General features: G+C 53.7%; 9 protein-coding genes across 9 annotated transcripts; 7 read left to right on the forward strand and 2 right to left on the reverse strand.

The window, feature by feature from the left end:
- Positions 1-253: 253 nt before the first annotated feature.
- A1O7_09913 (uncharacterized protein) lies at positions 254-1,261 on the forward strand (the record flags this gene model as incomplete). The annotated part of the gene is made up of 1 exon (XM_007763897.1): positions 254-1,261. One exon carries the CDS (start codon positions 254-256, stop codon positions 1,259-1,261), a length of 1,008 nt encoding a protein of 335 aa, XP_007762087.1.
- A 557-nt stretch (positions 1,262-1,818) lies between these two features.
- A1O7_09914 (uncharacterized protein) lies at positions 1,819-3,538 on the forward strand (the record flags this gene model as incomplete). The annotated part of the gene is made up of 2 exons (XM_007763898.1): positions 1,819-2,153; positions 2,206-3,538. The coding sequence occupies 2 exons, from the start codon at positions 1,819-1,821 to the stop codon at positions 3,536-3,538; spliced, it is 1,668 nt and encodes a 555-aa protein (XP_007762088.1).
- Positions 3,539-4,025: 487 nt separating this feature from the next.
- A1O7_09915 (uncharacterized protein) lies at positions 4,026-5,222 on the forward strand (the record flags this gene model as incomplete). Its single annotated transcript, XM_007763899.1, has 1 exon — positions 4,026-5,222. One exon carries the CDS (start codon positions 4,026-4,028, stop codon positions 5,220-5,222), a length of 1,197 nt encoding a protein of 398 aa, XP_007762089.1.
- Positions 5,223-6,161: 939 nt separating this feature from the next.
- On the forward strand, positions 6,162-7,563 carry A1O7_09916 (DnaJ like subfamily A member 2; the record flags this gene model as incomplete). Its single annotated transcript, XM_007763900.1, has 4 exons — positions 6,162-6,197; positions 6,254-6,323; positions 6,376-7,197; positions 7,253-7,563. The coding sequence occupies 4 exons, from the start codon at positions 6,162-6,164 to the stop codon at positions 7,561-7,563; spliced, it is 1,239 nt and encodes a 412-aa protein (XP_007762090.1).
- A 3,170-nt stretch (positions 7,564-10,733) lies between these two features.
- A1O7_09917 (SulP family sulfate permease) lies at positions 10,734-13,253 on the forward strand (the record flags this gene model as incomplete). Its single annotated transcript, XM_007763901.1, has 1 exon — positions 10,734-13,253. One exon carries the CDS (start codon positions 10,734-10,736, stop codon positions 13,251-13,253), a length of 2,520 nt encoding a protein of 839 aa, XP_007762091.1.
- A 992-nt stretch (positions 13,254-14,245) lies between these two features.
- A1O7_09918 (uncharacterized protein) lies at positions 14,246-15,589 on the reverse strand (the record flags this gene model as incomplete). Its single annotated transcript, XM_007763902.1, has 1 exon — positions 14,246-15,589. One exon carries the CDS (start codon positions 15,587-15,589, stop codon positions 14,246-14,248), a length of 1,344 nt encoding a protein of 447 aa, XP_007762092.1.
- An 838-nt stretch (positions 15,590-16,427) lies between these two features.
- A1O7_09919 (uncharacterized protein) lies at positions 16,428-18,413 on the reverse strand (the record flags this gene model as incomplete). The annotated part of the gene is made up of 1 exon (XM_007763903.1): positions 16,428-18,413. The coding sequence occupies one exon, from the start codon at positions 18,411-18,413 to the stop codon at positions 16,428-16,430; it is 1,986 nt and encodes a 661-aa protein (XP_007762093.1).
- Positions 18,414-22,877: 4,464 nt separating this feature from the next.
- Positions 22,878-23,864, forward strand: A1O7_09920 (alcohol dehydrogenase; the record flags this gene model as incomplete). Its single annotated transcript, XM_007763904.1, has 1 exon — positions 22,878-23,864. The coding sequence occupies one exon, from the start codon at positions 22,878-22,880 to the stop codon at positions 23,862-23,864; it is 987 nt and encodes a 328-aa protein (XP_007762094.1).
- Positions 23,865-24,297: 433 nt separating this feature from the next.
- Positions 24,298-27,390, forward strand: A1O7_09921 (uncharacterized protein; the record flags this gene model as incomplete). Its single annotated transcript, XM_007763905.1, has 1 exon — positions 24,298-27,390. The coding sequence occupies one exon, from the start codon at positions 24,298-24,300 to the stop codon at positions 27,388-27,390; it is 3,093 nt and encodes a 1,030-aa protein (XP_007762095.1).
- Between the last annotated feature and the right edge of the window lie 11 nt (positions 27,391-27,401).

The raw sequence follows: 27,401 nt of genomic DNA on the forward strand, positions 1-27,401 counted from the left end.
GAGCCTACCGCCTGAAGCAGCTAGAAGACCGCGCTTGCCCTCAACCTTGGCTGCAAGGAACCCCCAAGATCCCGTCGTCAAGCAGCATCGTGACACGCTGATTTGCAATAATCTCCAACAGTCGCATGTGCCTCACCTCAAACCAAGCCACCACCACGTCTCTACGAACATAGTTTCAGCACTCGTATCTCTGTCAGTTCGACGGTTTTCACCCTCATCGTCGGAAAGCTAGTTCTGCATCTATCGGCACATGATGGCACCCGTGGTCAACGTCCTGCTTGGGTCCTTACCCGGCTTATCGCTCCCTCCTACAATTTGTCTGCCCTTGTCTGCTTCCTCAACTACTGAGGAATTATTGGCCAGTGTCGCAGAGCTACTGCCACGCAGTTTACTGGACTCTACTCGTCTGATCCTAACCTCCACCTCAAATCGACCCATATGCTCCTCATCCACGATCACTCTCAGAGATCAGAGTGCTATTTCCTCCTGTCAACAGGATGGAGGCAGTTGTTTCCTCCCCGTCCGCATGTCCGCACTACTGGTGGGAGGAAAAGGTGGGTTCGGGTCTCAACTGCGGGCGGCTGGAGGTCGTATGTCCTCACGTAAGAAGCGCCAGAATGCCGAACTTGCCACAGGTAGTGCTCGCAACTTGGATGGCCGACGGCTCCGGACCATAACCGAAGCAAAGAATCTGGCCACGTACCTGGCGACCAAGCCGGAAATGGAGCGGAAAGAGAAGGAAGAAAGACGCAAAAGATGGGAACAGGTCATCGAACTCGCAGAACAGAGGGAAGCTGATATGCGCGCGGGTAAGGGCCAAGATGGTCGCCGTAAGGGACTTAGCGACGAATGGGTCGAGACGAAGGAGGAAGTTGGAGAGAATGTACGCAACGCTGTCAAAATGGCTATGATGGCTGAAGAAGACAAGGGGAAAGCTAAGCTGTCTCCAGAGCAAGAAGGTGAGAGCAGTGGCAGTGGAGGGTCTGCTGCTGCCAGCGAAGACGACAGTGGGGACGAGGCTTTGATGGTGCTAGAGACAGATGAGATGTCCCTGCTCAAAGCCGAAGCAGAAGCTGGGGATTCCGATGCGATCTGGGTCCTGGAGAATCGGCTAAAGATCCCCGCTCATTTGCTTCCAAAGCCCAAGCCACTCGTTCGACGCTTTATGGGCTTTGACGACGAAGACGACTTCTCGAGTAGCGGCGACGAGGAGCCGGCATTGGGCAAGGGAGAGGGCAAACAAGACGATACCACGACGTGATAGATAATCACACTGCTGCAAAGTCAGTCGACGGTTGCTTCAGCCACCTTGTCTCGAGCGAACGTTAGCGCCCTGTCTATCTGTTCACATGGCATCGCAATACCCATGTTTCTCAACCTATATCTTGATCCGTGTCCTTGCTTCTCTTGCGAACATGGCGAGGTACATGCTGCCGCCAGACCAATCAACAGCCTGCCAAGGTCGAGTATGTCGTGCATACGGACATGTGCGACAGCCGACTGCAAGGTGCGGGAAATCTCCCTAATGGAAGGCCGATGCTATCTTGTTCGTCTACTCTTGACATTAGGGGTATGGACTGGTCTGTTTATGACTGATGCCGCTCACATCTCCGTGTGACAAAAGTATCGAAGGGGATATAGCTCTCTGGACAGTCGGATCCGGGTCTTCAGCCTACAACCGACGTACCGAGAACTTGTTGTTATCTTCCTTCAGTTCATCGAGTCGCAAGGCGTCAACCCCAGCGACAGAAAGCTTTGCACGAGAGATCGTCAGATAGAAGTCGACTTTACGGCTCTCACTGTCGGCTGCCGGCGACAATGGCTTTCTCAACATTCCCATTGCTCGCCTTTGGCTCACTGGCTGTACTGTGCCTGTACAGATTCATCATCCACCCTTTGCTGTTTCATCCTCTGAAACATATCCCCTCTGCTCACTGGTCGATTCCAATTTTTGGCGACCTATGGATCACCTATCAGCGATACATGGAAAGGAACAACGCTGTTACATATACGGCACACTTGAAGCATGGCGCCGTCGTGCGGATGGGGGCCAACGAGTTGAGCGTCAATTGTGTCGAGAATGGCATCAAGACCATCTACGCTGGTGGGTGGGAGAAACATGCATGGTATCCTCAGCGATTTGGTTCCTATGGGTGAGTCGATCCGGACGCCTTTACGTCGGGCACCCATTAATGAACGCAACAGTGTCATGAACATGTTCTCAACGATCCACCACGGACCTCATTCGCAGAAGAAACGCACTATGGCCAATGTCTATTCAAAAACCTACATTGCCTCATCACCCCAGGTCGCCGCTAATTCTCATGCTCTATTCTCTACCCGTGTTCTCCCCCTGCTCCAGGAACTGTCGGAATCGGGCGAACCGACAGACGTGCACGACCTGCATAATGCCATCGCGATGGATTTTATGTCTGCCTACCAATTTGGCCTGTCTGCTGGAACGAACTTCACGCAAGATTTAGCCCAAAGACGACATATCCTCCACCAGTACCATTGTAGGAGGGACTATGAGTTCTTCTCAGCTGAAGCACCCTGGCTGAAGAAGCTGACTCGGAGGCTCGGGCTGCAGGTCGTGCCATATTTTGTCGATCAGGCGAATGTCCTGCTAGAAGATTGGAATGCCGGCATGTGTCGCGCGGCCGACAAATATCTGTCCGATAGTGAAAACATTGCCCTGGCAAACCCTGGTGACGATCCGGTCGTCTACAAGCAATTCAAGGCGGGCATCACAAAACTGCGCGAAAAAGACCCCAACGCCGGCAAAGCAGTAGGCGAAGTCACTCTGCCTACGACTCGACACGAGAACCTGCACACCAACGACAGTGACACCACCACGGCCGAAATCTACAGCGAGATGCTCGACCAGATCGGCGCCGGGCACGAAACCTCGGCCATCGCTCTAACCTACCTGACCTGGGAAATGAGCAAAAGCCCTTCTCTCCAAGACCAACTCCGGCAGGAAGTGCTCGGCCTGACTCCGCCCATCAAGTGGCCACTCCCCTCGGGCACCGATCCAGCCAAGGACTTCAACCTCCCGGATCCCAAACAGATAGATGCCCTCCCACTCCTGCACGCCATCGTGATGGAAACGCTCCGTCTCCACGCCCCAATCCCGGGTATCGAACCACGTATCTCCCCCCAAGTCCCTGGCGGAAACACACTGGGTGAATACAACAACATCCCCGGCGGCGTCCGTGTCTCCGCCATGCCATACACTTTGCACCGCAACCCGGTTGTCTTCCCTAATCCAGAGACCTTTCTCCCCACGCGCTGGCTTCCAAGCCACACCTCCGAAGAGCAACTTAGGGAGATGCATCGCTGGTTCTGGGCTTTCGGGAGCGGCGGACGCATGTGCATTGGGAGTCACCTGGCCACGCAGGAGATCAAACTGTTGGTGGCGAGCGTTTACTCGAATTGGAGGACCGAGATAGTGGATGACGAGGGCATCGAGGAGGTGGACGCTTACACGACGAAGCCGAGGCGGAACCGGTTGGATTTGAGGTTCACGCATGTTTGATGGGTGCTGCGAAGTGAGGTATGGTTCCAGGGGTTGAAGAAGGGACGGCGAGGTTTCGGTCAGATATGGCAATTGGGTAGGGGTCGGACAGTTTCAAGACTAGCATATGCACGATACTGTTTGCCGGCAAGAATGAGGGAGATTCAACGTACCCGGAGATACTGATATCCCATGAGGTGGATGCCGTGGGAATGCTTCGTGGATTAGTGAGAAGCAACTTACTGTGGGTCGGGCATTTAGTGGCTCAAACGCTATTTCGTTCATAGATCAAGTCCTTGAGAAGTATCACAGTACTGTATAAAGAGAGCAAAGACGGCATGAAGCCCTGGACATCGCGCACGTCGCATGAGGATAACCAGATGGGCAGACACCGTTGACCATATCTAATCTAATCTAATCTTCTTATCGTATAAAAACCCCGCACAAAAGTTCCACTTCCGCACAACAACGATGTATTCGCGGTAAAAAGTATCATTGTAAAGCAAGCATGGCCGAGCAAGCATCAGAAGAGGATATCCTCCTCGCAAAACGCATCATTTCCGCCGCAGAGCGACACGACGTACCTGCCCTTCAGATCCTTCTGAAGAACGGATCTGCCAACGTTCAGGACCCTACTGCACAAGTTGCGACCTCACCGTTGCACGCCGCAGTCGCGTCGTGCGGAAAAGCCGAGGATGGAAAGGAGGCAGATGACGACGCGATCAAGACAGTCGAATTACTCCTGGAGAATGGCGCGATATGGAACGATCTGAATAAAGAGGACGAAACGCCCGGGTGCGTGGCGCTCCGGCTGGGACAGAGCAAGATCTACGAGATGATGGTCGAGGCCGGGGTGCGGGCGGAACTCCTCTTCGCGAAGATGGAAGCGCTTGGCTTGGACGATGAGGACGAGGAGGAAGATGACGAAGACGATGCGACGAGTGGCGACCAGCCGGCCGTCAAGAAACAGAAACTTTCGTCGGAAGACGCCACAGCGGTCGAAGAGGTCGTGGAGGCAGAGGTTCTGGACGACGTCTCGCTAGACAACCGCGCGTACCTGAAGAGCCAGCTGCGGTACAAACCTGGCATTCTGCTAGATTCATCGTCGAACGCCGTCATGATGCAGTGGGAACTGGCGATAATGCAACGACACGCAGAGACCTTGATACCCAAGAAGAGACTTAGGGTGATGAACGTTGGGCATGGGATGGGCCTTGTCGACACGGCGATCCAGACCCACGACCCTGCTGAACATCATATCGTTGAGGCGCATCCGCAAGTACAAGCCCGGTTGCGCGAGCAGGGATGGTACGACAAGCCTGGTGTTGTCATTCACGAAGGCCGATGGCAGGATGTGCTGCCAAAGTTGGTGGACGAGGGCGTGCAGCTGGATGCCATCTACTATGATACTTTTGCGGAAAATTATTCGGCGCTGAAGGAGTTCTTTTCGGAGTACGTGGTCCAGCTACTTACTCCAGAAGGCAGGTTCGGCTGGTACAACGGGCTTGGTGCGGATAGGCAGATCTGTTACGACGTGTACACTAGGGTCGCCGAGATCGATCTTCATGAAGCTGGGTTTGAGACTACGTGGGAGGATATTGATGTTCCTGCAGATTTGCATGGCAGCAAGGCGTGGGAGGGGACGAGACGGCCGTACTGGACAATTGATGTTTATCGGTTGCCTGTGAACACGTTCAGCAAATGAGCAGCGCGTACGGAGTATGTTGGTGTATTTCGGAAAATCGGTACGGCTGCGAGTAAACACATGCTCATTCTCGGGTGATTTGAACTCTGGTAGTGTACATAGTACTTGGTGCCGAGACAAATCGAGATTATATGGCTGCGCGGATTGCTGCTCAGCCGCATATCCGCCTAATGACTCGCGGCTGCAAGGTGGATTCATGGTGTTTCAGCTCAAGACAGCGTTGCTCTCCTTGATAACGCGTCAGGTTCGGGAAAACGTGGTGCTGAACAGTTATAACGTTCTGTCGAGTTGGAACCCGTATGCGTAGGTGCATCGGGTAGTTCATTTGATATTTGTTTCTTTGAATGGCTCATATAACAAAGTCAGTATTCACTTATTCGGTATTCAAGTACACAGTAATACGAAGTAATCGGTTGAGAATGCACTTTCTGCTCATAATTTTTTTGTGGGGAAGGAAGGCGCTGCGTCAGCGAATCATTGGATAGAAAAACAATGGATTCCGCAACTTGAACGGATCGGCGTTGGTCAGATCTCTTCGCTAAAGTCGGAGAAACCTACGGAATCTGATCGAAGCGCCTGGCAGAAGGCTGTGATGCACTTTTTCACAGGGATTATCGTGCCTCACGATAGACTGCGGAGGGTCGCTGACAGATAAACAATACCCATTGCCAGTGTTTGCGAGAACCTAGACTCATAAAGCAAGACCCAGAGCCTGTACCAGCACAAGTCTTACGGCCTCAACATCCATCCAGCGCTTGCGACCTCATTCACAGTTCACCTTCACTTCCTGTTCTCCACCGCGATCGGCGCAGCTCGCCTCTCAACTTTCTCTCCGCGCTGACACACAAATCTTTTACGCTTTCCACCTTGCCTTATTCTGCTACAACCAAAGTCGGTCCAGAATATCGATCCCCGTGCTCAACAAAGGAATCTAGCAAGATGGTCAAGGAGACGAAATTCTATGACATCCTCGGGGTAAGTCTGAGGATTTCTCGCCGCGAGGCTGGGATAGTGCCAACTAAGTTGTCCAGGTTGAAGTCACGGCTACAGAGGCTCAACTGAAAACGGCCTACAAGAAGGGCGCTCTGAAGCATCATCCTGGTAAGCACGTCTTTGTGAGCCGTTCTTGTGGTGCAAGACTGACAACATACAGACAAGAATGCACACAACCCGGATGCGGCCGAAAAGTTTAAAGACCTCTCCAAAGCATATGAAGTCCTTTCCGACCCTCAAAAACGATCCCTCTATGACCAATATGGCGAGGAAGGCCTAGAGCAAGGAGGCATGGGCGGCGGTGGCATGGCTGCAGAAGACCTCTTCGCACAATTCTTTGGTGGCGGCTCATCCTTCGGGGGCATGTTTGGAGGCGGCATGCGTGAGACTGGCCCAAAGAAAGCAAGAACAATCCACCACGTCCATAAAGTGTCGTTGGAGGACATCTACAAAGGAAAAGTCTCGAAATTGGCACTTCAGAAGTCTGTCATCTGCCCGCAGTGCGATGGCCGCGGAGGCAAGGAGGGTGCCGTCAAAACCTGCGCCGGTTGCAATGGTGCGGGTATGAAGACTATGATGAGACAGATGGGACCCATGATCCAGCGCTTCCAGACAATTTGCCCCGATTGCCAGGGAGAAGGTGAGACCATCCGCGAGCGTGACCGATGTAAGCGCTGCATGGGTAAGAAGACTGTCGTGGAGCGCAAGGTCCTCCACGTTCACGTCGATCGTGGTGTCAAGAGCGGCCACAAGATCGAATTCCGTGGGGAAGGTGACCAGATGCCCGGTGTGCTCGCCGGAGATGTCGTGTTCGAAATCGAACAGAAACCCCATCCACGATTCCAACGGAAGGACGATGATCTTTTCTACCATGCCGAGATCGATCTGTTGACCGCGCTGGCCGGTGGTCAGATCTACATTGAGCATCTTGATGACCGGTGGTTGACTGTCAACATCTACCCAGGCGAGCCTATCACACCTGGTAAGTTTACTTAATGTCCAGCATTCACAGAACTTACTCGACTAACCTGTTTCAGGGTCCATCAAGGTGATCAAAGGTCAGGGAATGCCGTCGCTAAGACACCATGACTTCGGCAACCTGTACATCCAATTCGACGTAAAATTCCCCGACAAGTCGACAATCAACAGTCAAAATCTCCCGCTCCTCGAACAAGTGCTACCGCCTCGCATGGAACAGAAGTTGCCACCTGCTGATGGCATGGTGGAAGACTTTGACCTGGAAGAAGTGGACCCGCGCCAGCACGCACGGGCTCATGGCGCCACTGACGAAGACGACGAAGACGGCATTCCCGCTGGTGCCGAGAGAGTGCAATGCGCATCCCAGTGAAGAGACAACTCAGGCGACGTGGCAACGAGACACGCAGAGACGAATGGATACACGGCCGTCGAAGATGTGATGAGATGACCGATGCCACAAGTGGATGATTCCGAAGCATTAGCGACCGTGAGATATTCCTGCATTTGATATCGGATCACCGGTGTAATCCAATGGGCATGGTATGGCGCATGGAGTGGTGGACAATCGGTGAACACAGGCGTTTGGGTGGAAAGGTTTCCACCTCTGGAGTCTCACTGGGGCAGAGCGGAGCCATGCTTCGATTGCGACCGCGACCAGACTCGAGGTGTTCGCCTTGGATCTCAGCAGGTGCATTACAGATTAGATGAACTTGCAGTTGCATGATAGAATCAGGACATGGAACGGGTGGTGAGCAGGGAAAGAAGAACACCTGCCAACGCTCGGAAGATCACATACTGTATAGACCTAGGAGCGCAGTGGCACTCGCTACTGATGCGCCCAAGTGTCTACCACAAGAATACGCACAATTGAACTACCGCCGTTCACCTAAGTTCCGTGTCCTACTGATAAAGACATCCGTAGTCGCAACCCATGACAGAGCATAATGTGACGAGTAGCACATGACTGTAGTCCGTCTGTTATTGGTGTGGCTAGGTATTTTTATGGCTTCGAGCCCTCCAGGCTCGCGCACCTGAGTGCGTGGAGCATGCTAAAACAAGAGATCGAAAGTAGATCCGACGACGGACACACGTCTCGTCAGTGCTGGATACTGTTCGACAACGGAGTTTGGTACGGATCTTAGGAAGTGCCTCCCCTGCTCAAGGAGCAAGCCCAGAGGTACAGCCTATGGCCGGCCTTCCAGGGGTTTTTTAGTAGGCGGCACGCGGAGTGTAAACAAGGAGCTCTACGGAGTACTGTGGTATGTTTACGGCGAGATTGGCATGTGAAAGGGTCTCGACGCTGGAAAGCAGGAGCAAACGTGACTCGCATCCTCCATAGTTGAATCTACCACTACGTAAAGGCAGAGGGCAACACGAGCATGGCGAGCCTGGCGCCGGTGGCTGAACCCCGGAGTGGCATGTTTGGAGACACACTTCAACCATGCTTTCCTTGGCACATGTGCCCAAAAAGCGGTCAACCGAAACGGAAAATCTACCGGATTTCGGCTTCGTTATCTTTTTTACGTCTCTGTCACTTCAAACTCACTGTGACTTCACTTCACCTCGCCTCTTCCTTTTTCCCTCGATCTTGTTTCTGTCGAGTGGGGAAGGCGATCGAAATTCTTTCAAAACCATGTGGCGCTCGTTCTCTACGCGGAAGAAAGAGGTCATCGAAGCGAGCGAGGGTGAGCGCGCGCGCTCTGATATGCTCGCACGCCCAGGAGGTGAGGATGGGATCATTATGGCGCAGATTGCATCAGCATTTAGCGGACATCCACCCGGCCGAGAGGCTTGGGATGATTGGATGGTTCATTGGATCTTTTTTGGATTGCATATCTATCCCACAAATGGACAAGCCAGGAACCTGGCATCATGCACGTTGAGCGATTCTGATTCGACCGCACAGACGTCAAGCCTTGCAGTCGCAACTGGAGACCGAGCACGCCATTTCGCTCGAGTAAGAGATCTCTTGAGTACCACGCACACACTTTGTCCGCAATATCACAGCTAACCACGTTAGATAGCAGTGCATGCGAAAAGGTAGAATGGTGTTTCAGTACCCCGCCACTGAGCCGGTATCGAGAAGATGTGCAGAAAACTCGTGGTTCAGTTGCGGAGCTGCAAAGTCTACCGGCTGATGGAGGCTCTACCACAGTAACAGCCGGCAGCGGCAAAAGGCATGACGATCATGATCCACGCATGACCAGCTGGATCTTGCTGCCCTCGTCGAGCACGCCTCAGCACCGACGACATGCTCCGACCATTTGCGGACTTACGAGTAGAACGAAACGGCGAGCGTGGAATGTGTCGGGTCTCGCCACGAGCACTTGCTACCGGGTACAGCCCATCTGCAGCAGATGATAGGGACTTGGCTCTTCGCTGTATAACGGTCTCGGCTATCGTGCGTAACCACTGACCAGCAGCTGCGAGAATGCATCTGGTGCTTGGGCAGCAAAGCCTTCTTGGGAACAACAGCCACCATGCTTGACCCTGCTAAGACTGGGTGCTTGTTCCATCTCCATGAGACCTTGTCTCCTTGCAAGGCCCTTGCGATTCGTGCTGCCAATGCGCCGATTGAGCAAACTGGCGGCGACTCACGATGAGGACGACCTCAGCGTTCAAAACGGAGACCCTAGCGGCAGCACGCCTTCGATTGCACCATCGCGGCTGACTCCATATGTCCCATCCGCAGCTGCGGTGCAAAGTTCTACTGGGTTTGCATCAACGCCCCGGTCGAGGATCGTCCAGATCCCCTCTGATGCCTCTTGAAGGTTGTCATGCTGGTCGAGATCTCGCTTATTAGCTGTTCCCTGACGCCCGCATGGCCGTCGCTTGTTGCTACCTCGGCGGTTTGCGTGGGCGGAAACTGCATTGCACGCTTCGTCCAATCTCCTTATTCATATATAACTCCTCGGACAAACTCCCCACGATCCCTGCCGTTCGAGGCGGCAGCTGCGCATCACCTATGAGCTTCTAACCTTGAGGCGCTCGATTAGTCTTCTCGAGGGTGTCTAGACAGACACCTACGGCTCCTTTATTTTCTCACTGCAGACCATACTTTCTAAAACGCTGGCACCATCAATATATTCTCATTCGATCTCGACGTCGACCGGCTGACCGTTTTCTCGAGGGTCCGAGGTAGGCCCTGGAAGCCCGCAAGCCACGAAGCCGCTACGTTTCACCCCGGTACTTGTCGCGACCCTCGAGTCTCCGCCTGTGGCCACGCACCCACACTATCGGGCTTGGCATACCTAACCACTGCTTGGACCCGTAATCAGCGCGTGCAGGGGCCAAATCAGATCTGTATCTCCCTAAGGAATAGGGCGTGCCAAAGCCAATCTGCACCGACCCTAGGGCTCAAACTCTGAGGAAAAGTCCACTCTGACGCCACTCCCTGCCATATATACGCATTGACCACCTCTCCCACGGCCGTCTTTTTAGAAAAGGTTGTTGGCCTTCACTACATATTTCGAGCCCCCATTAGGTTCGTCCGTTGGAAAAACGTTCTACCAGCCTCTGTAAGGCCTGCTGGACGTGACCATGGCGTCCACTCGCTCAAAAGTCGGTCACGGTTTGGCCAAAGTACTCGGCATCAAGGTCGACTATCGCAATGATACTACTGTGACCCGCGGCGAGTCAACATATTCCGTCAGTACCGCTGATTCATACGTCGAGGACGAGCCTCGGACTATCGACTGGATCAAAGACCTCTTCCCTACCCGACATCAATGGATTGCATACGGGCGCAGCCTCTTCCCGTTTACCCATTGGATTATGCGATACAATACCCAATGGTTGATTGGAGATTTGGTCGCCGGTATTACTGTCGGTGCCGTGGTGGTTCCTCAAAGTATGGCCTACGCCAAACTGGCTGAGCTGCCTCCCGAGTACGGACTCTACTCCTCCTTCATGGGAGTACTCATCTACTGGTTCTTTGCTACCTCGAAGGATATCACGATCGGTCCCGTCGCCGTCATGTCCACCATCGTGGGCAATGTTGTCAACAAGGTCCAGGAAGAGCACCCCGAAGTCCCCGGACACATCATTGCGTCGGCTTTGGCTGTCATTGCCGGAGCCATCATCTCTTTTATCGGGCTCATCAGGTGCGGCTGGATCGTCAACTTCATCCCTTTGACGGCCATTTCTGCCTTCATTACGGGCTCCGCCATCAACATTGCGGTCGGTCAGGTACCTACTTTGATGGGTATCAAGGTCAAAGGTTTCAATACCCGCGCCTCTACTTATCTAGTTGTCATCAACACCTTGAAATATCTTGGCCATACCAAACTCGACGCCGCAATCGGTCTGACGGCGCTGGCCATGCTGTATCTGATTCGGTTTACGCTGAACCGGTGCGCAAAGAAGATGCCTCATCGGGCCAAGTTGTTCTTCTTCCTCAGCACTCTCCGGACGGCGTTTGTGCTTTGCCTGTACATCCTGATCGCCTGGTTGGTCAACCGACATCACCGCGAGAAGCCCAAGTTCCAACTTTTGCGACACGTCCCCCGTGGCTTCAAGCACGCCGCCGTTCCGACCGTCAACACCGAAATCATCGGCTACTTTGCTAGCGAACTGCCTGCATCTGTCATTGTCCTGCTTATCGAGCATATTGCCATTTCCAAGTCCTTTGGCCGGATCAACAACTACACGATCAATCCATCACAGGAACTTGTCGCCATTGGAGTCACGAACTTGCTTGGACCCTTCCTCGGAGCTTATCCTGCGACTGGTTCTTTCTCGAGGACGGCGATCAAGTCCAAGGCAGGTGTCCGAACGCCCTTTGCCGGTGTCATTACCGCAATTGTAGTGCTGCTGGCTCTCTACGCCCTGCCTGCCATGTTCTTCTACATCCCGAATGCCGCACTCGCAGCCGTCATCATCCATGCGGTCCTCGATTTGCCCACGCCTCCCAATGTCCTCTACCAGTTCTGGCGCGTTTCTCCACTAGAAGTCATCATCTTCTTGCTCGGCGTTTTTGTCACTATCTTCTCCTCGATCGAAAACGGCATCTACTCGACGATTAGCGTCAGTGCCGCTGTCCTCCTCTACCGCGTGGTGAAGGCACATGGTCATTTTGTTGGCAAGGTCAAGGTCCACTCCGTCATCGGCGACCATCTGATCGAGGACAAATTCCACGACCAGCCGAGACCCAGTGACTCGGCCGAGCGAAACATCTTTCTACCACTGGACCACAACGACGGCTCCAACCCATCTATCCATGTGGAATCTCCTTATCCAGGCATCTTCATCTATCGATTCAGTGAAGGGTTCAATTATCCTAACGCCAGCCATTACACGGATTACCTCGTCGAATATGTTTTCGAGCATACAAGACGAACCAACCCCGACTCGTGGCCACGGCCCGGTGACCGCCCCTGGAACAACCCCGGCCCCAGGAGAGGCAAGACCGAAGCAGACCGTTCGCACCTGCCGACTCTCAAAGCGGTGATCTTGGACTTCCAGGCGGTCAACAACGTCGACGTGACGAGCGTGCAGGACCTGATCGACATCCGTAACCAACTGGATCGCTACGCCAGCCCGGAACCCGTGCAATGGCACCTCGCCAACATCAACAACCGATGGACCAAGCGCGCCCTCGCTTCCGCCGGCTTTGGCTTCCCCACGGTGCCGCAACAGGAAATCCACCGCTGGAAACCCATCTTCAGCGTCGCCGAGATCGGCGGCTCCGAGTCCGCCGCCGAAGCCGCCGAAGCTGAAGCGAACCGCCGTCGCTCCCACCACGGCCACGACGAGGAACACGGCCGTCCACGGAGTCGATCCAAGGGTGAAGATATTACCCAGGCAGATCGATACCAGGATGACTCGCACTCGTCGACGTCAAGCCACGACAATGACCTGGCCAAGGAGATCACAGACAGCAAAGCTTATGCCAGGGCGGCGTCGGTGAAGAAGGTGGCCGTCGTGCACGGCTTGAACAGGCCGTTCTTCCACCTCGACTTGACCAGCGCATTGCAGAGCGCCATTGCCAACGTGGAACACCAGGAGAAACTGCGGCGCGTCGAGGCCGGACAGACAGAGGGGAGTGACGACAAGTTATGATGACGTACGCAGTATTGGGCAGGGCAAGAAGAGAGTGAGTTGAGGCTACTCTCGCTGCTCCCGCCCAGCGTGATCACGGACGAGAGAGCGTGGTCAGGACTGTATATGAATGAAATGGGACACAGTTGTCTATATGACCGGCTGCCAATCAGCCCGAGGTCGGGACACGATGAATGATACATGGAGTGGTTTCCTCCCCAAGTAATGCCTCGATTGGCCACAATACGATTGTTAATGAAGTTTTACCGAGCAGCACGTAGTACTGTGTTTCCGCTCGTTGACTAATGTGAGAAAGAAAGATGACCACTATGTTCTATCTAATATGCCTTGTTAACGCCGCGGATGGCCACAATATGATTTGTTAATGAAGTTATACCGAGCATATTGTGCCACACACTTTGCCGCCTGCCTCTTGATCAACGTGCGCAAGAGCAAGAACCACTAGAGCCTATATATGCCTTGTTAATGCGACGAATGACCACAATATGATCTGATAATGAAGTTTATACCCACCATATCATATCGTAGAGTGTGCCGCCTGCCGTTGATCAAGGTGCGAAACAAGGACAACCACAACATGACTTGTCAATCAAGTTATACGAGTATCGAGCGTATCATATCGTACGGTATATCTGCCCGTGGATCTGAGTGCGAGAGCACTACGACCACTAATTAGAGTCTGCGCCTTGTGGTATCAGAAATAGAAATCAAGCCAGCGAGAGTACAGTCTCAAGACCAAAGTATTCGGGTTGTCTCCCTTGAGATGGAGCCAAGTACACGGTCGTCTGGTGTCTGTACTGAGCGTATTGTAGCTGGGTGCGCGTGCTATAGTAGAGTCCCCCCCTTACCTCCTATCTCCTCCACGACCTTCTCCCCCTCTGCCGCGCTCAGCAACTACGACGACATGTCGACATCTCGTCCGTCCGTCCACACCACCCCCAGTGCAGTTCACCCCCCGCCCACCATGTCATGGTCATGACCACGACCACCCCCTACTCCTCCAAGGCCAACAACACCCGCATATCCATCTCCGTCCACATGACCATCCAAGCCGGCCGGCCGCCCAGTTTCTCCATGACCCGCCGGCTTGCCCCGTTGTGCTGGCTCACGTCGGCGTGTCCCCACCACGGCGGAGGCGTTGAAGTTGAGGTCTTGTTTGCTTCTTGAGCCACCTCGTCCACGGCGCCTCCCCCTCGCTCTGCCCTATCCGCCTTGCCACCCTGTCCGCTCTGTAATTGCTCCTGCTGACGTCTCCACAACTCGGCCCCCAAACTGACGGCGAGCCCCCGTCCGCGATGCTCGACTTCCGTGTGCAACGACGACAGACTCGCGTCCTTGCCCAGGAAGCCCCATCCCACAGGCACAGTGCCTTCCTCGTGGAACACACCTATCGAAACGAGTTGGCGCAACGTGCCCAGCGTGCGCGGGATGGGCGTGCGATCCAGCACGAGTTGGAGGTGCGCGTCCTGCATGGCGCCGAAGCGGTATCCGGGCGGTAGCGGAGCCGTACTCGAGGTGGGACTGGAACTTGTGTCCCTCCGGAACAAATACTTCCAATACCCGGCGTCGGTCCTCGTGCGGGCCCCCTCGGGAAAAAGGTGCCACAGTTTGTCGCTCACGGCGCCGAAGAGGACTTTATCCCTCGAGTACGGCCTGCTGAGGTATTTCCCTGTGGCGGCCAGGGAGAGCCACTCTTCCGGCGGGTTAGTCGGGAGTAAGGGGATCAGGTGGCGCGAGATATATGTGAACAGGGCGTTCAGGAGGCCTTTGTGCAGCAACGCATGGGGATGGGGGTGTGGATCCGTATCCGTGTCCGTAGAAGATGATGATGCGGCCTCATTGCCCGAGGTCGACGACGCCGCCTCCCAGCTCCCGAACACCCAGACCTGCGTTTGGCCTGCGTTGACGAGGTCAATGTGTGCGGCGATCCAGGGGTCGGGGGTGTCGGTGTCGGGCGATTGTGATTGGGGTTCGAGATTCAACCAAGCGCCGAGGTCGAGGTCCCATTGATGAACACGCTCGTGCTCGTGCTCGTGCTCGTGCTCGTGCTCGGGTGGTTCAGGGTCGGATCTCGTGCTGGCGCTGGCGTTGTGATCGCCACGCACGGCAGCGACGAAGATGCGCGCAGTCGTCGATGCACATTCCCGCTGTAGATGGGATTGAATCCGTCGTAGTAGAGGGATCGAGCACGGGAGGTGGCATTCGAGTTTTCGCACGAGAAGGGTAATTTGATGTTCGTTCAGGGCGCGGCTTTGGATGGAGACGTGGGATGTGGGTGTAGACGGGGATGTAGGTGTCTGCGTCTGCTTCTTGTTCTGTGTCTGTGTCTGTGCCATTTCGCGATCAAGCTCCGTTTCAAGACGGGATTGTCCCTCATGGTGTCAGTGTCCTTGGTGTCGCTCGTGTAATTGTCGTCCCGTCACGGTGTGGTTACGGACGACTTTTCGTCCGTACCGGTGAAAATCGGACTCTCCCCCTCCTACTCTTGCTTGCTATCTATCCTCGTTCTGGGCTATCAAAACTACGCTTAGGTACTGATAGACGCACCAGGCGGTATAGGACAAACACTGCATGCCACGCATGGTTCACAATGCGAGGCTGCGTTACATTGAGGAAATGCTGACTTGGTCATCGGACTCTCCTGAATGCATTCCTCGCCGACCAATCATAAGTTCATTTGGACGAGTGGGATCAATTCTTTTGAGCGGCCATTATCTTCATTATAGAAACCCCCCACGGGCAGCATAGTACACAAGCCCAGATGTTTCACAAGGGTCGTACATGTTCCCTCATTAGCCGGTACAGATCACATCGGCTTTCGTGAGGAGCATAGAGAGATATCCTCGCCCATACATGGTTCATAATACATGATCTTCGTCAACTGAACTAGGTGGCCCGATCACCGCCAACCCGTTCTGAGCCATGTTTGAACAGTGGCAAGACACAGTCAAGGTCCAGCCTTGCTAGGCCTCCCACGTCAGTCAGGGTTGCGGTGTTGCTTTCTTTCGTCCAAAGATGCCGCGAGATTTGGACTTGTTGCGAGGCTTCGAGGGAGACGTCTTTCCTGTAGACCGAGCTCGATCGCCCTCGTCATCGGAATCGTTGTATTTAGCCTTGTAAATCCTGCCAAGATAGATTAATGACCGCACAATCAAACCCGAACTTCGTCAAAACTTACCAACTGTTTCCGACCATGCTGACACCTTTCGCCTCTGCCATGCGATAGAACTTGGCTGCTTTCTTCATGTCTTTCTTGCAGCCGATCCCTTCGGCATAACAGAAACCAGCTTCGCTCAGTGCGTCGGTGTCTCCCCAATTGCCCGCTATCTCGAAACATCGCAAGGCCAAGGTTTTGTCCTGCTCCACACCCCAGCCGTTAAGGTGAGAGACGCCGAGTTCATACACGCTCAGAGCGAACTGGGCCCGGTGTGCCCTCTTGTCATGATAATCGACACCCGGCTTTCGAGACTCCGGGTCTTCATCCTCTGCGATATCGAGCATGGCGCAATCTACAGCCTTGCGAAGCCATTGTACGCCTTCCTTCGGATTGGCCCGGAGACCCCAACCATGACGGCAAGCAAGGGCATACAAAAGCATCGCGGTCGCGTGTCCTTTGTTGGCGGCTATTCGCAGATGATATGTCGACTCATTGAGTTTTCCGTCCTCATGAAGTTCGATTGCTTTTGTGACATGGTCGTCCGTGGAAAGTCCTTGATAGTTACTGCCGTTTCGAGCAGTCGTAGGCCGGACGGTGCTAGTGGACCTTGAAGAGTGCGACATTTCCTCGACAGGTGACAGAGGGGTAGGAGGCAGCATAAATCCTGAAGGAGGAGGTGGTAGCTGGCCTAGGGAAGGCCTTGAGCCTGCAGAATCGTTTGACCGAACAGAGCCTGTTGGCGTGTAATAGGCCGTTGCGGGCGACGGTCGGTCCGGTCCAACAAGCCTATCTTCAGCATTCAGCTCGAACGACAAATTGGATCTCTGGTTCTGGTCCTCTCTGCTGGGCCGAGCTGAAGCTATTGGTGACGGAATAGGGAGCTCCGTGCTACTTTTGCCCTCTAGTGGAGGGGTGCCTGGGAACATGGGTTCCTGCCATTCAAAATGCGGCGTCGACAGGGCGGAGAAAAGCTGGGAGGTACGGCCAGTGAGATCTTTGCCGCGCGGGAGGCTATAGGTTGCATGAGTGTACGAAGACGCTTCCCCAGCAAGATATCCATTCGGCGCCGAGGTAGAATTGTCGAAAGAATTCGCGAGCCGAAGCTGGCTCATCCGGTCTGTGAATGTCGCTTTCGAGGGACTCTTCTCTGCTTTTAGGTTTGTCAAGCTCGCTGAGCTCATCGGGCGCGAAAAATTTCGCGTCAAAGTGGGTTTCGTCGGAGAATCAAGAGAGCCATTCGACGGAGTGCGGCCGTGAGACTGTAGATATGGCGAGATCGGAGAATGAGGAGCAGAGAAACCACTGCTGGAGGACAGTTTTCTCGATTGAGAGAAAGTCGAGCCGGCGTTGGAGCTGGTGTAGTCGTCGTCAGAATCCTGATAAGGTCTTAGCCTATCTGAGTGGGATCTGGGAGGCGCCAAAGTCGCGCTCAGCTCTGATTGAGAAGTGCTCCCGGCTTGCGGATGTAGCGACGGGCTCTCTGAATTTTGAGGCGGTGAATGCTCAAGAGGCGGAGGGGATTCTACTCGAGGGGCACCGAAATAATCTTGTACTGGTGACAGCTGTTTACTGGCTTGTTCGTCCACGGCTTTAAAGGCGATGCTGCCCATATGAATGCGTTGCGAGGCTGGCCGGTTCAAAGGATGAGCAACACGGGCAAAATTACCGCCGCGATCTTTGTCAAGCACAGGTAGAGGCGGAACAGTATCCAGCCCGTCGGACAAGGCTCGAAAGATCGGGGGACGATTGTTTTGGTGCTCGGTCAGGGAATCCGTCACAATCTGCGGCGACAACCTGCTCATCCGTCGTTCTCCAGCCTTCCTGGTCTCTTCCAACTCTTTGGCCAACTTTCGGCTTCGCGCCGCGATTGCGTCCAAGGGTGACAACGCAGGCGGCACATCTCCGTCGAAATGCTGGATCCGAGGTGAAAATTGGCCCCTTGACAGCGCACTGGCTGAGCGCGAATCCCCCGGGGGGATTTCGATGTAATTAGGACGGCTCATTGGGATACTCGGTGTTGAGAGTTGTTATGGTTGCAGAGAGTGTTGGCACTGGGGCCGTATGTTGGGGGGTTCGGGTACAAACGAGGTCGGGAGAATAGCGAAAGAAGACCATTGACTAGGACTCTGTAGAAGGCTTGGAAATGAACGGTATCCCGGACGACAGGAAGGGGCTGAGCTGGACGAATACAGCCTGCAGGAAGAGTCCGGGGCTGGCGAAGTCGCAGCTGATGAGGTGTGAAAGCGGACGATAATGTCGACCCTAGAGTATATGATGACGGGACCGACCTCAGTAGCCAAGCAGGAACAAGTCGATGCGATCGTCTAATGATACCAAACGAATAAAATGAACGGCAAGTGGCAAGGGAGAGAGCGTAGGAGTGAGTGGTGGTGCCTTGTTCAATGGGGAGTGACAGCTGAGAGAAAAGCGACAACCCGAGATGCAGGCGAAAAAGATGGGCGCACCACACATTGAATGGGGGACTGCGCACTGCAGAAGCGGGACGATTCGATGGTGCAGGTGCAGTCGCACCACCTAGCAGATTTTAGGCTGCACGCACTGGCATTGGCGTTCATCCCGGTGAAGATCATGAGTGACGGCAGACCCCAAGCAACTCCTAGCGGGCTGCGAGAAACACAACCAAAGGCGGCCCAAACAGAGGCCACTGGGAAACGGAAGGGATCTCCCTGGTTATTTTTACGACTTTGCCCGAAAGCCACCCGAGAGCCAAAAGGCGGCCACCGCTTCTCATTTGTCCATGTCCAGGGAAGCCCAAGCCACAGCTGCACCCCGAACGGCTAGCCCACACTAGGGACGTCGCTCCAGCCTCTGCTTCACCCTTTGGCTGATTCAGGGGCTCTCTGGCCGCAATCCGACTCCCGACCAACAACGTCGCGCAGGCCCATGGTCGTCAAGATTGACCCCAGCTTGAGTGGACAAGATGAACTTGAAGCAACAGGGACTGAAATGCGATCAGGGTCTCTGGAGTCGGCGAACGACGATTGAATGGCAGCTCAATGACATTGCGAGTCTGTCTTTGATTACCTGTTCGTGTTCTTTCGCCACACTCCCAGCCTCGAGGTCCTGTGGCATGCGGCCCGTGGCCTCGTCGAACGATCATCAAGTCTAGGAGCCGCTGATCAGTGCCACTCGACGTCAGCCACAAGATCTCCTATGGCGTGAGTACCGAGTACATAGCACGGAGTCGAGCCCGCTATGGGCGAACTGCCAGGGTCGCAGGGTGACACGCTCGTTGATGCAAAAGCTGCCCGACCTGTGACAGAGAAATCTGGGATTTACAGGCTGCTTCCTTGCCACTGTTCCACCGCGTTCGGACGCACAGAGCCACGGGAAGACCCTTGAATCATTGCTGCTTGCCGCCATGTCCCGTTCCTCGAGACATGAGCCTCTGTTGTGCAACAAAGGCTCGAGGCTTCTGCATGGCATGTCATGGCAAAGTTGACGACACAGTACTCCTTACATTCGCCACAAGGAGTAGTCGTAGCTCTTCGCACTCAAGACTTCCCAGTCACACGAGACTCTCTCTTCGCTATGTCTCAGCCAGACGACCATTGCGACGAGTTATTGTTTTTACGCGAGCTCATAGCGCATGTGCATAGACCTAAACTGGAATGACGATCGGAGAGCTGCCATTGACTAACTCTTCTGAGCCGCTTTAGCACTCACTTTACCTCGTAGGGAGTACTTGAGAGCGACCTCACCGCGTTGCTGATTCTATTCCCCTCGCCCAAAGCTCGCTTGGTCCGGTACCATGTCCTACAGGAGTATGAAAACCGCTGCATCTAATTGGCGTATTGCAGAGTGCAATTCGAGATGAAAGTGATCTGCTGCCAGTTTCGGTCTTGAGCATCTCCACGATCGTGGCCGGAGCGCACGCGACACAACCCACTGATTGATCCGTTAGCACTGCGCATCATGGTGGTCTTAACCTTCGACGATGCTTGCAAAGATCCCCGATTCACCGGCGCCGGCCTGGAAAGCCAGACCCGTCCCAACGGTTGCTGGGAGCCATGTTGTGGAAATCAATTCCGACCGACCCGCAGATCAGCAAATTACTTTGGGACCACCACGGGGGCGTTCATGCAAGGCTGCTCCTGCTCCTCCGTCTCCTCCTCCTCCTCCGCAAACTGCCAAAGCCACAGGCATCCCTTTTTTACGTACATCTCGACCTGCAGGTAGCTTGAGCCCCAACCTGATTTGCGTGAGACTCATCACTGATATCCTGTGGACACTTTGACCCTGTGATTTCATCGCAATGCCCCCATTGCGACGTTATCTGGCCTGTATCTGATCCTCGATGCTCAGAGATATTGTCAACGGCGCGTTCGTCCACCATCACCTACGCTCACTGTCCTGATGTCTTCACTTACTACAATGCCTCCACCACAACGACTTCATGTCCAAAAATCACCCTCGTCGTGGGGGACCCGCTGGATCCTCTTCAGCATTTGGCTTCTACGCCTGGGCTGGCATGCTCCCTCGCCAACCACTCTTGCAGGTGTTTGTTATAATTAATAATTCCCTTTGAGAGTCGATGGTCACTGGTGAGCAGAAACGTACTATCACGTGGCCGATTGACTTGCATGGCGCACAGGTCGACACGCTGAGAGCCCCAATGCTCTTCTATCTCTTCAGGGGCGTCTGTTTTCTCAATGGACCAGGCCAGCCTGAGGGTGTTCGCGATCAGAAGCGCTAGGTGAGCCAGGCCTCCCCGATGTTGCTCTGGGTGAGGATCGCTGTCGGAACTGCCCTTGTCATTCGCAGGATTAATGCTTCATCCACGCTCATGACGCCCAGGTCAAAGATGTAGAGCTTCGTGCCTGGCGGGCACGGGAACCCTGGGCTTGTTGATTCCGAGGATTCGAGGATGGACGCCATCCATGATGTTCGCTCGAAAGACAACGCCTTGCTAGCGCTGTTGAAATCAGCTCATTTAATGCTGTCGCGCATCCAGGCAGCGGACCGACCTGCTACTGTATGCTCTAGTGTACCTCGTTTTTTTTATCAAAGCTCTTGCGAACAGCTTCCTACAAGCCCGAATGTGATATAATAATTCGCAACTTACCCCTGTTTGTATAACAGTATCTCCCTTTTGTAGTCGCGCGTTCCATATACGTCCCGTCCTAGGACCAACCTGTGTTAATAAACCGTCTCGGTAAGCAAGCATAGCATGATCGAAGGAGGTCCCTATAGCAAAGAAGACATGTCATTTCATGTTTCCTTACGGCGATAATTCGACGATAGTTTGGGTAAAGGTCCGCCTTCGAGCGACAGTCCGTATTGTAGCAGTAGTCATCGTTGCGGTGGGTGAGAAGGCTCGGATACGAAACCAGAACAGTCCAGCGACTGGTGACGCATACTACCTCAATTGGAGTTTGGCAAACTCGAAAATCTGAAGTGGGCGGTACTTGTCATTTTCGACTCCGGTGACGTGAATAAGGCGTCTCGAGGAGAGCACCTCGGTACTTACGTCTTCGAAGACAGCGTCGGCTTGGCGAAACGTGCTGCACCGAGATCTTTCCGGAAGCCTACGCACTGAGGACTGGTGGATCGATCTCCGCCCACAAGAGCTCCATTGGCGCTGTATGTGTGGTATACACAAAAGAATTGAAAATTGGTAATGAGAGCCGCAGGAGATAAGTGTACTCCGTAGGAGGTCGGGAATAACTCCTCGAGATGGTTTATCCCGAAAGAGGGAGGGTACCCGAATTTACACTCTAAGCACTTCCTCCGTTCCTTTGTCATGCTTTCTCGATCGATAAGACCTGCGATCCATGTATTTTCGAAGCTCAGTCCACAAAGCGTGGCCCATTTTCTGGGCAGGAGACTTCGAGTATACTCTTACAAGTACGAGGTGGCGAGGATGGGCCGTAGTGGTAGAAATTGATATGCTCTTGATAAGCCGACCAAGGCCGTAATGATCCGGTGCTTCGTCATCTCTGTCCATCCACCAATCGGCCATAAGCATGTTGGCTTGGGTCCAGAGACGCTCGCTCGCGTCGAGGTCTGAAGATGTAGCCTACATAACTAAGTAAGGGCAAGATGCAAGGCCCTTGCATGCGTCCGTGGGCGGGTCTGAACTCAATTTGCCTTTCCATGGTATGGGAATGTCGGCCTTGCTGTTTTAGACTGAAAATTTCCGAATTGGATCGGATCTATCACCCACAGAAATTTGAGCTCGCATATCGCTTTGATAGCGACGCTTGTCTTGACTTCAGTATGATGTCAACGACATGTGGAACGCGAACCTCGTAGAACCTGAAAACTTGAGATTGGTTAGTAATGAACGTCCGGCGTCCAGCTCAACGCAATGATATAATAGAAGCAGTAGAGGAGAGAAAGCCCATCCAAATTCTAGCCAGACATTTCACGGCAAGATCACTAACCTCCGTTCATCACACCAGCTACAAAACAGCCAATAGCAATTCTCAACCAAAGCCTTCACAATGGTCGACTTCAGTGTCTTCAAGGGAGGTAAAGACGGTATCGTCAAAGCCACCTCAACCCGCGAGGTTGGCCCTAGAGAGGTCCTGGTCAAGATCACACACAGTGGTCTTTGCGGCACGGACATCCATTACAAGGAGCAAGACATGGGCCTTGGGCATGAGGGAGCAGGTACCGTGGAAAATGTTGGCAAAGAGGTGACCCTGCTCAAGCCAGGAGACCGCGTAGGATGGGGATATCTCCATGATGCTTGTGGTCATTGCAAACAATGCCTTCGTGGCGCCGAAACATTCTGCCCCGAGCGCAAGATGTACGGGGCAGCTGATCTGGACCAAGGATCCATGGGATCGTACGCTGTGTGGAAGGAAGATTTCCTCTTCAAGATCCCAGATCAAATTCCTTTGGAAAACGCCGCGCCTTTGATGTGCGGCGGCGCCACCGTTTTCAATGCCCTCCAATTTCACGGTGTCAAATCAACCGACAGGGTTGCCGTTATTGGTGTCGGTGGACTTGGGCACCTTGCGATCCAGTTCGCGGCGGCGATGGGTTGTGAGGTTGTGGTATTCTCCAGTACCGACAGCAAGAAGGATGAGGCGATGAAGCTCGGTGCCAGAGAATTCGTCGCAACCAAGGGGCAGAAGGAGTTAAAGGTCTCGAAACCCATCGACCACTTACTTGTCACTACTGCCTCTCAGCCGGATTGGAATCTGTACCTGCCGATCATGGCACCTTCGGGGACGATTTATCCTCTCACAGTCAGCAACGAAGACCTGAAAATGCCGTACATGGGTATCCTTCTGAGTGGGTTGAGGATCCAGGGAAGTCTGGTGGCGGCCAGAGAAATTCATCGAGAAATGCTGGAATTCGCCGCGATCCATGACATCAAGCCAATCATTCAGAAATTCCCCATGAATGAGGAGGGTATCAAGGACGCTTTCCAGACACTGGATGAGGGCAGGATGAGATATCGTGGCGTCCTGGTTGCATAAATTGCGTCTCTGGTGCTGGTGGTTGATCAAGTACCTGCTTTTAACGGGAATGTGTCATAGCGTGGAGCGTGAGATAGTTCTACAAAGAATTTACCTTGACACAGCTTTGCATATCCAGAACATCTTCACACATGCGTAAGCCGTACTGTGCACGATGCGACCCACGACCGGTGGTCATACTCGTACTGTGTACCGCGTAGAAGCAAGGGTGGGAGGAGCTGTTGGAGGGAGCTGAGGGAGGTGGCGGAGCATGGATCGTGACTTACATAAACATCCAACAGTGGAGCCATCGACGCGCGTTCAATGGGAAGGTTTTCCGGGCTGCATGGCTGCAACCCAGCCTGCCACCCCGAGTTTCTTTTCAACCTTGCTCACCCACGACGCGCACATCACCTCGTCGAGTCCGGGCTTTCGCCAGGTGCATGCGGCGAAGATGCTGCTGAAGCCCAAGGAGGAGGTGGGCGGCAGCCACGCCGACAACGATGTACGAGGCTTCCGCAAGAACCGAGCTCAGGCTTCAAGCCCGTGGACATGGCAGCCTCTTACGCTCATTACGACCGCCGTGGCCTTATTGTCGCTCCTTGTCATTGTCCGATCGTCGTTTCAACTGCAACAAGACCCTCAAGGATGCGTCATGTCTATGATGGCACCGACTTACATCAAGCTCTCCGGCTTTGACACGGAACACTCCCGCTTCGCCACGAAATACTCGCTTTATCTGTACCGGGAAGAGGGGGTAGACGAGTACACAAAAGACAATATTGGCCTACGAGGGGCTCCCGTGCTGTTCATCCCGGGAAATGCGGGCAGCTACAAACAAGTGCGATCTCTCTCATCCGAGTCATCCCGCCACTATCACAACGTCTTGCGGCACGATGCTGAGGCTGTCAAAGCCGGCGTAAGATCTCTCGACTTCTTCACTATCAATTTCAACGAAGACCTGTCTGCTTTCCATGGCCAAACACTGTTAGACCAAGCCGAATATGTCAACGAAGCTATCGCCTACATTCTGTCGCTTTACGTCGACGGTAACCGGCTACACCGCGACCCTCAGCTACCGGATCCAAGCTCGGTCATCCTCGTCGGACATTCAATGGGTGGAATTGTTGCCCGAACAGTACTTGTAACACCGAAGTATCAGGCCAACTCGGTCAATACCATAATCACCATGTCGACACCTCATGCGCGACCTCCGGTCTCGTTTGACGCCGACGTCGTTTCCTTGTACGCGCAGGTGAATGACTATTGGCGGGATTCGTATCTGCAACGTTGGGCCAGCAACAGTCCCCTTTGGCACACAACCTTGATATCTATCGCTGGAGGAGGTCGAGACACGACCGTTCCTTCAGACTACACAAATATTGCTTCGCTAGTGCCGGAGAGCCATGGCTTCACGGTCTTCAGTTCCACCATCCCTAATGTCTGGACTTCGATGGACCACTTGGCCATAACTTGGGCAGATCAAATGCGAAAGGTCATTATCCGGTCTCTGTATGACGTGGTTGATGTTCGCCGTGCGGCACAGACGAAACCACGAGCTGAACGGATGGAAATTTTTAGAAAGTGGTTTTTGACGGGTCTGGAGGACAATGCACCAAAGAAAATACGCGACGCACCCCATGAAGTACTCCTCACCTTGGGAGATGGGTCGAGATCGGCCGTGACCAAGGAGAACAACATCACCCTCCGTCAGCTTGGGGCGCAGGATGACATGTCTGCGGTCCTACTACCAATTCCTTCGGTGGACAACACTACCTCAAAATTATTCTCTTTTTTGACAGACCAGCACATGGATAGGCAAGGCAGCTTTGACAAATTGGAAGTCTTGTTCTGCAGTGCATTCCCCCTGGCAGGGGGTTTGACGTCCACACCCTTACCCATTCAGTTTGATCTTTCACCTGGAGATCCCAGTGCAACACGACTCGCCTGCAAAAAACCGATCGGAGACGCCATACAGCTGCCTGCATCCACAAGGCTGTCTCAGAATGCCTTCGACCAAGTACCGCCGTTCACGTACTTGAAATACGACTTGCGAGATCTCCAAGAACATCAGTTCGTGGCAATAATCGACAAGTCCACGGAGATCAACAACGGTTGGGCTCAGGCAGAAATAGTCTCGGCCGCTGATTCCGTCGTTGCTTCTGATGTGAGCTTGCCGATGCTTCTGCTTCGAGGTCTAAACCGGGAACTTCCACCTAATCGGCCGATGGTGACAGAAATTCGTGTGCCCTCTATCAAATCGAGCCTGCTAGCATATACTCTGCAAATCCGGCAACATGGCTGCACTGCCGATACGGAGCTGTTCACTCCCCTGCTGAGGCAACATATCGACAGTCCCTTCGAGTCGAAATATTTTGTCAACTTTAAACAGGGCGACGTCAACCTCCACGGTGTAGCGCCATTTCTGCCCCCCAGTATTGATGGCCGTGACATGAAGGCTGGAGTCGCATTCCAAATCTGGTCCGATCCGACCTGCGACTCGTCGTTGGAAATTCGGCTTCGAGCAGACTTTACTGGCAGCTTGGGCAAGCTTGTGATCCGATATCGCACTGTCTTTGCAGTGTTCCCCCTCCTGGTCGTTGCCATGGTCCTGCGAAAGCAGTTCCGCGTGTACGATAACTCTGGGGTGTTCATGTCTTTCTCGGAAAGCCTCGACCAAAGTCTGCGACTCCCATTGCCAGTTTTAATGTTATCAATGACATTTTTCGCCACCGCCTTTACGACCGCAGGCTCAGCGCACCTCGTACCACCGCATTACTCGCAAAAGAACGGGACAGCTATCGATTTTGCGCAAAATGACCTTCTCCTCGGATCGCAGGACACCTTTTTCTGGTTCCTCGTTCCTTTGGCGGGCTTGCTCAGTGTTGGCGCTTGTGTGGTGTTGCATTACGCCATCCTGGGATTCCTGCACGCGATTGTAATTGTATCAAACCTGGTCTCCCATCGATACATCAAGGTCGACGATGGTGAGAAAGCCATCGCTTCTGCCTTCGTGGCAAGCACACCTCGCCGACGAGTCATCAACACGGCTGTCCTGTTGTTCCTGGTTGCGACCATAATCCCTTACCCGTTCGCCTACGTTGTGGCCTGCATTGTACAGCTTTTCACCTGCGCGCGGGCGCTGCGGCATGCAAAAGATTCCCGATCCGGACCGGCCTACAACTTCTTCAACTACACATATTCGATACTCATTTTAATGCTATGGGTGTTACCGATTAATTTACCCGTCCTCGTGGTGTGGGTTCATAATCTGGCGGTGCACTGGCTGACACCGTTTTCGTCACATCACAACGTGTTGTCGATAATGCCCTTTATTCTCTTGGTGGAGACGTTGTCGAGTGGCATGATGGTGCCATCTGTGCGATCATTCAGATGGGCGACGAACCTGTTGTTTTTCGTTCTGGCTGTATATGCGGCGTTGTACGGCATGACATACGCATACAGGTTGCATTACATTGCAAACATAATTGCGCTCTGGTTGGTGTTGCTACATTTTTCAGCATACCAGAGACGGATACACCCCTAGAGAGGAAGAGC

This window comes from Cladophialophora yegresii (assembly GCF_000585515.1).
Source record: "Cladophialophora yegresii CBS 114405 chromosome Unknown aczIN-supercont1.7, whole genome shotgun sequence".
Classification (NCBI taxonomy): domain Eukaryota; kingdom Fungi; phylum Ascomycota; class Eurotiomycetes; order Chaetothyriales; family Herpotrichiellaceae; genus Cladophialophora; species Cladophialophora yegresii.